The sequence below is a fragment of the Arachis hypogaea genome, chromosome 7 (assembly GCF_003086295.3).
Source record: "Arachis hypogaea cultivar Tifrunner chromosome 7, arahy.Tifrunner.gnm2.J5K5, whole genome shotgun sequence".
Lineage (NCBI taxonomy): Eukaryota > Viridiplantae > Streptophyta > Magnoliopsida > Fabales > Fabaceae > Arachis > Arachis hypogaea.
In genome coordinates this window covers 81,261,834-81,272,466 of record NC_092042.1, presented here as the reverse complement: position 1 = coordinate 81,272,466, position 10,633 = coordinate 81,261,834, and the positions used below count along the sequence as shown (strand labels likewise).

Genomic DNA, 10,633 nt, shown 5'->3' with positions numbered 1-10,633 from the left:
TCTTATAAAAGAAACTTATAGAAATATTATGTTATATGATATAATTTGATTATATATCTTTTTTATCTCCGATCTAAATTATTTGAATTGGCATACTATTTATTTTTAAATTTAATTAAATATCCAAATATCTTACAATTTAATATAATTTAATTTATATAAATACATGACTTTTAATATTTATGTAATAAATTTTAGAGATATTTTTGTAAATTATAATTTTTTATCTGTATATTTAACTTTTAATAATATTTTTTATTTATTAATATATCATTTCTATTATTTGAGTATCAATAATGATAAAATTTGAATTATAAAAATTTAAAATTGAGCGTATACTATGATTAAGCTCAAAATTTAATTTATTTCTTATATTATATAAATATTAAATTCTTTGATTAAACACTTATTTGTTTATGATAGGATATTATATATAACTTTTATGTTGACAATTAAATTTCAATTGCTACACAAAAATAATATATTTTAGGTAATTGTATATTTTTTGTTATTTTAAAAATCATTATATATTTTTAAAATTATTTAATTATGTTTATTCTTTTAAAAGGATTGCTATTATTAGAGAACAACTAATATTTATAATAGTCTAAAATTGAAAAAAATAAAAATACAAAATATTAATATTCTGAATTTTTGAAGTATAAATCTTAAAATAAATATATATGATTATGATTAATGGTTATAATTGGAGTTTTTATTTTATTCTAATTTTTTTCAGAACATATTTACCTTATTTAAGTTTTATTTTTTTATTGATTGCTTTTTTTTTTGGTATACTTAACTATCATTAGTTTATATCAATTAAAATTTATACCTTGAATAAAATAGATATGTGTCTAAAAAAATGAACAAAAAAATATTTTTATTTTTAGTAAAATTTTATGTCGCTTTAACTTTTTTTCTACATCACATCTTATATTTTTACTATATTTATAAGAGAGTTTTTATTCAAATTAAGAAAATTTTTTAGTTATTTTTCTTTCTTTTAGTTTTAAATATTATTTACTAATATAATAAAAAAATAAAAATAACAATGATTACTCACATAATTAAAATAGATATCCTAATATATACATGATCCTATGTATACCAAGAATTATTATATATAATAAATAATTATTTATTTTTTATAATTACTATTTATAAAATTTATTACATAATTTTTTTTCTTAATATCAATATTTAATGAATATAAGATACAAAATATTTTTTATATTATTTAACATACAAAACAAATATCTTAAGTCATCATGTAGAACAAGAAGTATAATAGTGCAAATACTTACTTACTTATTTATTCTATTTATCTATTCTATTATATAAAAATTGGATTTATGCACTTAATGATAGAGCTGACGTAGCATGCTCCACAGAGTGTTTCCGGATCTAATTATTTTAACTCATTCAATACAATTTATTACAATGACTTAATTATATCAACTAATTGATTTAATTGGATATTTAAATATTAATATAATTTATTATAATTTATATTACTTAATTAATTGGACTACGTTAATTGTAATTTATTGTATCAGTGAATTGGTTTTCTCATTTATGAAGTCTAAAATAAAATAAATAATTTATTGTTTATTCTAATTAAATTCATTAAATTGGATGACGCATAGCAACGCACACGGCAGCAGAGCGGACACGACAACGGTAGTGACTGGGCAGGTGGAATAACGACGACGAGATAGAAGTTGCATGTTCTTCTCTACTGCATTCGAAAGCAATTCAAGCAATATTCTATTTTTTTGGGTTTTTGGGAGTTAGGTCACAAGAATTGAGGGCAAGAAAAGTTAGGTGGCTATTTGGTTTTTCAAGGCTTTTTTTTCTAGATTTCTAAATAACTAAAAGAATACCGTGTTAAAGATTGTATATCCTTCATTTCTTTCTTTTTGTTTTTTAATGTAGATGAATATAAAATAGATTAAGAATTGTCTACGAAAAAGTTAAATTAAATTAGAAAAATATATTATTATTATTATTATTATTATTATTATTATTATTATTATTATTATTGTAATTGAATAAATTTAAAAAATTAATTAAAAAATATCGTTATCCTTGAATTTAACTCTATCTATTATGCAAAATTTTTATTTATATGATTTATTTCTTATTATATCTAGATTACATCTCATTAACAATTATAGATAAAATTTATTTATTAATTGCATTTTAAGTTTTCAATTATATGTCAGAATTAATTTTTTTTTTATCTAAAGTTCAGTAAAAAATAAAAAAAATTCACATCAAGTTATCTAAACTCTAGAGTCATTAATAAGTTTTTTGACCAATAAGATGTCATTAATAATCTTCTCTAAAAGTTTAAGTTGCATAAATATAATTAGATAATTTTAATAAGAATAATATTATGCATTTAAATTTATCTATTCTATTATATAAAAATCGAATTTTTATATTTAATGATGAAGCTGACATAGCATGCTTCTGAGAATGTTTTTCGATTTATTTCTTTTAACTCATTAACTATAAGTTATTACGATAAATTAACTATATTAAATAATAATAAAAAATAAGATTACTATTTTCACATATTACAAAGTTGATAAAAAAAATTTTGGAAAATAAATCAATCCTCAATAGATTATACATTAATTCTGTCAAAAAAATAAATAATCAATACATTAGATATTATTATTTACGTATATATATATTATCAATTATTAAGTTTATAATTAATTTTTAATCAATTTTTGGTAATTAAAATTTAAATGATGAATATTTTGCATCTAACCAATTTATTTTTTATTGAAATTAAAAAAATGATGAGTTGTTAATCAATTCTAAATTTAAATTTAAATTTGAGTAAGAAAATAAAAAAATATTTTAAATTTTATCTCACTAACCAAAATTAATTTTAAGATAAGAAATTACTTTTTATATCATATATATTGTAAGATAGTATGGTTATTTGCTATTTTTTAATGGTAAATATAGTCAAATAAAATAGTGTAAGAAATTAAAAGAAAATGTATTTACAAGTTTAAAAAATATTAATTTATTTTTCAATAGAATAAATTATATATTGAATAACAAAAATTGTTATCGGTTTCTTTTCAAACTAACTAATACTCAACGATGGTGTTTCGATACACCATATTACCAAAAAATATTAATCGATCTAATTACTTTTGTAATGACATAAGTTTATGAATTTGAGAATTTAAAAATTATTTCATAAAATGTGAAGTTTTAACAAGTAACAATGTTGATTATATTGTTTTGATTTCAAGAATGAATACTATAGTAATAAATAAAATTCTCCCAAGTAAATTTTAACAAAGACAAAAATTCATAATTATTTCTATTAATGAAAAATTATTCTATTTTAAAGACAAATACAATTTTTTTTCTATGGATTTTCTAACTTGGCAAGTCGAGAATTAATCCACCATATATTGATGTTCTATTTATTAAGGGTCTATCGCTAACTAATGGATTGTGATACACACAAGGCGAGATTCGAACTCCAAATACTTGCTTAAGCGAACAAATGAGATGACAATTCAATAAATTTAAATTGATTAAAATAAATATTAATTATTTTTAATATTTTAAAATTATAAAACGTTTATAATAATAATTATTATAGATATTTTTATTTAAATTTTAATAAAAAATTTTATATAATTTTATGTATTATGCCGTGTAGGACACGGAACATACACTAGTATAATAATAAAACATGAGTTTAGTGTCCAAATTTACTTTTTAATATTGTCCTTAATAAAAAATAATTATAATTATTATTTTTAAAATATTGTGCTTGGCTTTCTCTCTCCATACACATCCTACTGTTACTCCAAATAAAAAATTTTCACCAATTTTATTTTGCAATTGCCATAACAATTCATCTTTCCCTACCTTATTTTTATCTATATCTAATAATAATATATAAAACGGATACGGAAAATTTGATATTCAATTTTAATTTTTTTCATTTTAATCCTATCAATAATGAGTAGTTGATATAATTACCATTAAAAAAAGTCAAAAAAATAATTATCAGTTATTTTTTTTATTTATATTGCAATTATCTTTTCATTTTACGCATAATTTTCATCCACGTTATCTTTTTCTTTCTCTTTTTTTAAGTCTTTATCTACTTTTATTATTTTTTATATCTCTGTATTTTTTTTATTTATTGAATCAATTATGTATTAAAATATTTTTATTTTTAATATCTAGTTATATATAGTATACACATAGATATTAATATATCGGTTGCATTGCGAGGATAAGACATCAACACCATGGAGTGAAGTTGGGCCTGAAACTGAAAGTGATACTCCAAATACTAATTAAGTATTGACTACATACTAATCAAATTATTGTTTCATAAAAAAAAAAGAATATTGTTGTTATATGTCAATATCTATTTAGAGTGTAAAGCAACGACAGACCCACACGAATTCCTCAAGGTTGCATTATGCTTCGTCAACCCAGTTTTGGTGAGAAGAATATACAAAATATAGATTCCTTTGCTTGGACCGGTTCATTAGAACTATTGCTAATTAATTAATGGATCTTGCTAGAAAGACAATGGTTTATTTGTACAATATGTACAATAGATTATATAAGTTACAAAATGAATATCTCTTATACTATCTAGAATAATCATCTGAATACTAGGAATAATAAACATCTTTTCAAAAACTTAAACTGATTTTTGAGTTCACCAAAAATCGAACTCCTGACCTTTTAGATTTAGAATTCTAATACCATATCATAATATCACTAATCCCAAAAGCTTTAACTGAAGAGAAAAAATAACACTAATGATTATATCTCTAATACTTCCTAAACCTCCATTGTACACATTATACAAATATTCCACTGGCTCATACTTTTCCTTAATTAAATGGTAGTTTAGAGATTCGATCAGAAATGGAGTGGACATTCGACCTAATACTACTCCAAGTTTGGGACTCTATTATATTGCAACGTAATAAATTGATAATTACCAAAGATTGAAGCTAGGACTAGTAGTAGTAGAGAGGGGAGTGGGTAATAATTAATAAAAGAGAAGTGGTTATTCTTATTCAGTATTCTGATGCGAGATTGATGATGATAAAGATAAAAAACAAAAAATAAAAAAAATGTGGGAGATAGCTGTTAGAATCACATATCAAAATTTAGACAAGGCACAGTGTTAGGCAAAGATTGTCCAACATAGGGAATGACCCTGAGGATTGAATATAAACCCTTAGTTGCATCTCTGAGTTGTTCATGATATTAATAAAAATGACAACGTGGTGGTTGATGAGGGGAACGTGCGTGAAGCACTCTCCCCTTATAAAGGCTAGTTAAGAGGTACCACAAGAAATAATAATAACAATAACAATAATAATAATAATACCATATGGTAAATGTCTTTGTACTATATAACATACACTCTCACATTACACCAGCTGAGCTGTTGGACCGTTAATTTTTCTATTACGATGAAAACATTCACGCAATGCCTTCCTTTGATTTAGGTAGCTACTACTTTTGGCCCACTCAACTTATAAACAAAAAACGTGTCTATTTAAGTAACGTGCACAATTCTCAGTAACTTCTGTTACGACAACACATCTGAAAATATTCAAGACCATGCACCCAAGTAAAAATTTATTTACTTTCCTTTTGTTTTTTTTTCGTTATCGATCAGACTTTGCTACATTGACGTATGTATACTGTTGTTGATAAGAGTGAAAACGCACAGGAGACACACAACGTAACCCTATTCTATTAACGTTGATACTTAGAGTGAGTAATGGAGGGCAATTAATTTGATGACAACTTTATATGATTGAACATACAATTAATTTTATCCAACATTATTGTGATCTTAAATTTAAATATTTTTAGGCATTCATAAGGGTTCAGTTCATGTACTCTGATCTATATATAGGCATGCCTCTCTTGGAGGTATATACATGCAAAATAAAGCACCCTACTATATATATCGGCTATCCTATGCTTATACTAGAATCGGCTATTAAAATTAGTCATTAATATAAAATACATATTAGAATATTAATACATATTAAAAATAAATTAAACTACACATATATTTATACATAAATATATTAATAATTAATTTTAATGACTGATTTTAGTGTACGAATAATATTTTTGTATATATATATATATTAAATAATTTTTTTGTGTGCAAAGTTAAGAATGAGATTCAAACCTATAATCTCTAGGTGAGTATAGAGAGATTATGTCATTTGAATTATAATTTTATCTTTAAAAAAATAATCTTACAAACTACAACTAAAATAGCATAGTCTCTTCATACTCACTTAACATGTCAAACCTTTTCTTTTTATTGTGCTCCTTCTTTTGAAGGTTAATTACAAGCTTTAGGGATAAAATTGACGCCCGATTAATTATTACTTTGATTATCATTACATAAAGTCTTTTAAAAGAAGCTATTATAGTCTTTAATGAATAATAATCTCAACAACTTCTTTAATTTAATTATTGGCTATTCTACTAATGAGCTATATAATAACCATGCAACTCCTTTTAAATTAAAGAGAACGTCTCCTAATACATAGGAATCGAAGATTATCCATCTTTATTTATTTCTTTGCTTGTTTGGCGAAATTATTTTGATAAAAAATATTTTTTTTAATAGAAAAAGAAATTTTTTTATTTTTTAGTGTGTTTAGTAAATTTTTAATAATAAAAATAAAAGTAATAAAAAATAAAAAATATATTTTGTTTGAAAAATTATAATTTACATCTTATTTTAAAAGATCTATTTCCCTTAAAAAATGATGTTTTTCATTTAATAAATAAACAAAAAGTACTTTTATATTATTATATCTAAACATAATTAATAAATAAAAAGATCTTTTTGCATGAGATATCCAAATATAAAATTATTTTTATTTTTCCATAAAATTAAAGAAAAATAATTCAAAAAAAATTATTTTTTTAGAAATTCACCCGAACAAACCCATAGAAGATTAGAGGAAGAATAAACCTCCATGGGTAGAGAATTTAATTTAATTATTTGTTATTAACGGATTGATTTTTTTTTTTTTTTTACCGGATCGGAATCACATCAACTCTCTTCTTTTTTAACACATATAGTGGTTCTGCGCAGTTAGTTTCAACATTCTGTAAAATTAGCACCTTCAATTTTACCCAAGAAAAAGAAACATATCTTCTTACTTTTCGAGACTTCATTATTTTTCCTCCATAATAATGAAGAAACATTTGTACTTAAAAGGTGGAATTTTATTAATTTAGCTTAGGTAGCTAGAACTTGGACTAGTATGGAGGTTGGAATATATATAGACAGTATAACAGAAAATAGTACAAAATTCTAAAGCAAGGCGAAGGTTGAGTTATTTATAATAATTAAGTGAAGCATGCTATATATGTTCATACTTAGAAAAATCTCCGATCTACTATTTTTCTACCTGTACAAACACAGCTAGCATTTCAAATTAGTACACTGACACCATGTTCTGACAAATCTCATTTAATTTAAACTCAATCTGTTAATAGCACCAAGAATTGGGATATACATATTTACATACTTAGTTTAATTTTATGTTTTGGCTACTACATATGAGTATTAACATTGTGTTTTTTCCTCATTAAGAAATCAGAATTAAATAAATAAACATTTAGTGGTTGGATTAAGGTTTAGGTGAAAAATCAGGCGAAGTCGTTTTTACGTGAAGTTGATAACTGAGAGCCGTTAGATGATTTAACTGATTTGACTAATTTTTTATCTAACGGCTCTCAACTATCAACTTCACGTGAAGCCAACTTTACCTAAATTTTTACCTAAGTTTATTTGGGAGTGGCTATATTGTAATTCAATGTTTTTACCTCAAAGGGGAAGGTCATAAATTTACGAGAAATGGTTGCTTTGATATATATACATGCATGTAGAGGATGGGAGTACTAGTTTTGTGGTTGTACTTTTTCATTGAATAGAAAGAGAGGGACCAAGTAATGGGATATTGGTATTCCACCTATGTCAAGATAACATGCATGTATGTTCTCAAATTTGTAATGTGACAGTATATAACTCTTGACCTTTCGGATCTAGCGCTCTAATACCATATTATGATACCACTCGTTCCAAAAGCTTCAGCTGATGAGAAAATATAACATTAATGATTATATCTCTTATACTTCATAAACTTCTATTGTGCACATTGTACAAGTATTTCATTGGCTCCTTATACTTTTCCTAACTTAATTGGTACTATATTATACATACAAAATGATGATGACATGGATAATTATTGATTGCCAAACTCATGTATGGAGCAAAGCGTCTTTCTAAGTTAGAAGGTAACGGCTTCCTTCTTGGCGTAATTGACACTTTCATTTCCATGTAACATTATTATAACCATGCATAAAGACAACCCTCATGTGATTTTATCATAACATATAATGAAGCATCACAATCCATCTTAATTTATAATATCTATTCAGCAAATTAAGATTAATTAATTATGAGGGATAAGAAATTAAATAGCTAAGTTGTAACCAAACATTCTAGTGTAACCCTATATATATATATATATATATATATATGCATGGTTAGTTACTTACTACCCTATCAGCTATCAGCATCAAAGGCTAATATGATATTTAGTTAGCACTTATTGCAGACGCACCCTTATCAAGTATATATATATATATATATATATATATATATATATATATATATATATATATATATATCTATATCAGAAGTTGAGAAATAGCCTTAATTTGCTTCTTCCCCTAACTCATATGCCACTTCCACATTTGAACCTCATCACTACTTCTTCACTACTATCTCTCTCTCTCTCTCTCTCTGATATGGTGCAGTCAAAGAAATTCAGAGGTGTCAGGCAACGCCATTGGGGCTCTTGGGTTTCTGAGATTCGCCACCCATTATTGTATGTCTTGTATTCATCTATCATCAAACAAAACTAAACTAAAATAGTAGTATGTATATCTATCTAACTGAGTTTGGTGTATGTTGTTTCAGGAAAAGGAGGGTGTGGCTTGGAACATTTGAAACTGCTGAAGAAGCAGCAAGAGCATACGATGAAGCAGCTATTTTGATGAGTGGAAGGAACGCCAAGACTAACTTCCCAGTTTCAGAGAACAATAACAATAACAACAACAGTTCCAGTGGCACTGCTTCTTCTTCATCTTCATCTTCCACAACAACATTCTCTGCAGTTCTTAGTGCAAAGCTGAGGAAGTGTTGCAAGTCGCCATCACCTTCTCTCACCTGCCTCAGGCTCGACACAGAGAATTGCCACATTGGTGTGTGGCAGAAGCGGGCCGGGCCTCGCTCCGAATCCAACTGGATCATGATGGTCGAGTTGGAAAGGAACAACACCACCACCCCCCTCACCACCCAACCTGCTTCTTCTTCCTTGAAGCCAGAGGAAGCCACCAATAATAACGGTGGCTTGGATGAGGAACAGAGGATTGCCCTGCAGATGATAGAAGAGCTTCTCAATAGGAATTAACTCAATAATTATTATTATTATTATTAATAATACAAAATTGAATAAGCAATATTATTGATAATAATAATTAAGTCCCATGTAGTGGTTCTTTAATTATTTGTTTGTTTGTCCCAAGTAGGAGTGTGTATGTGCTATATATATATATATTTAATATTTTGCATGTGAAACGCTCTTTCCCTCATATGTGCAACTACCTATACTCTTCTCTATATTCCATTCTCTGTCTTCTTCTAAAACTATCCTCTTTTTAACTACCACTGCCTAACGATCCCTAATCCCTACAGTAACACTTCCAGGCACTATTATATTCATTCTAATTTCTAAGAACAAATAATACTCAAATGGATTCTAAGTTGTAGAAATTGGGAAAACGACAACATGGTTTGTGACATCATCCTATATGTCAGCGGATTATACAGATACTCGTATATCACTAGTTTCTCTAACACTACCAGAAACACGGTAGTTTACCTGGGGAAAATACTCAAGAACAAGAAGCAGTGGCAAATTTTTATGATCGTGGTAACCACTTGCAATGTTTTGTTTTTTCGTGGCTAAATTATGCAGAAGTTTCTTTCAATTACCACAAACTCAATGTTCACCATAGCGAAATCAAACGATGTCTACTTTTAAATTACGCGCTTCTATTGAGAGTGTTTCCTTCCAAATTCAAACCTTAATAATAAATTTCAATTTTTAAGGGTGCAGACTTATCCAATTTGTCTATAGCTAATTCATGACTACGAATAACAAAATCTGTTATTGATAATTAAGACTTAAACTAGTTACTATAAACTGAGGTATCTATATTGGCTGCTATGGGCTATATTATTATAGGTGAACCAAAAATACAAAATTTGCAAATCTTAATATGACATAGATGTATGTATATGTTGATCTACTTTATAAGAAGAAAAGGAACATATATAAGTACATCTGCATGCAACTAATTAATAAACAGTGTAGCCAACCACATGATAGAGCAGAAAGAAACTAAAGAATATCGTACTAAAACAAAGGTGTGGGGAAAATGGTGTCCTTGTTGATTTAATTATAAGAAGCAAAACATGTGCTAATAATTTTGTTGA

The 10,633-nt window shown here is 25.8% G+C and overlaps 1 protein-coding gene across 1 annotated transcript; it reads left to right on the top strand.

Annotated features, from left to right (window-relative positions):
- Positions 1 to 8,780: 8,780 nt before the first annotated feature.
- Positions 8,781 to 9,712, top strand: LOC112703754 (ethylene-responsive transcription factor WIN1). Its single transcript, XM_025755337.2, has 2 exons — positions 8,781 to 8,960; positions 9,053 to 9,712. Exons 1-2 carry the CDS (start codon positions 8,812 to 8,814, stop codon positions 9,543 to 9,545), a joined length of 642 nt encoding a protein of 213 aa, XP_025611122.1. The 5' UTR covers positions 8,781 to 8,811; the 3' UTR covers positions 9,546 to 9,712.
- The last annotated feature ends 921 nt before the right edge of the window (positions 9,713 to 10,633 follow it).

Excerpts from the sequence above, each read along its gene's own strand:
- LOC112703754 (XM_025755337.2), top strand. The coding sequence starts at position 8,812 with ATGCCACTTCCACATTTGAACCTCATCACTACTTCTTCACTACTATCT. Across the intron at positions 8,961-9,052 it reads GAGATTCGCCACCCATTATT|GAAAAGGAGGGTGTGGCTTG; the intron begins GTATGTCTTGTA and ends ATGTTGTTTCAG.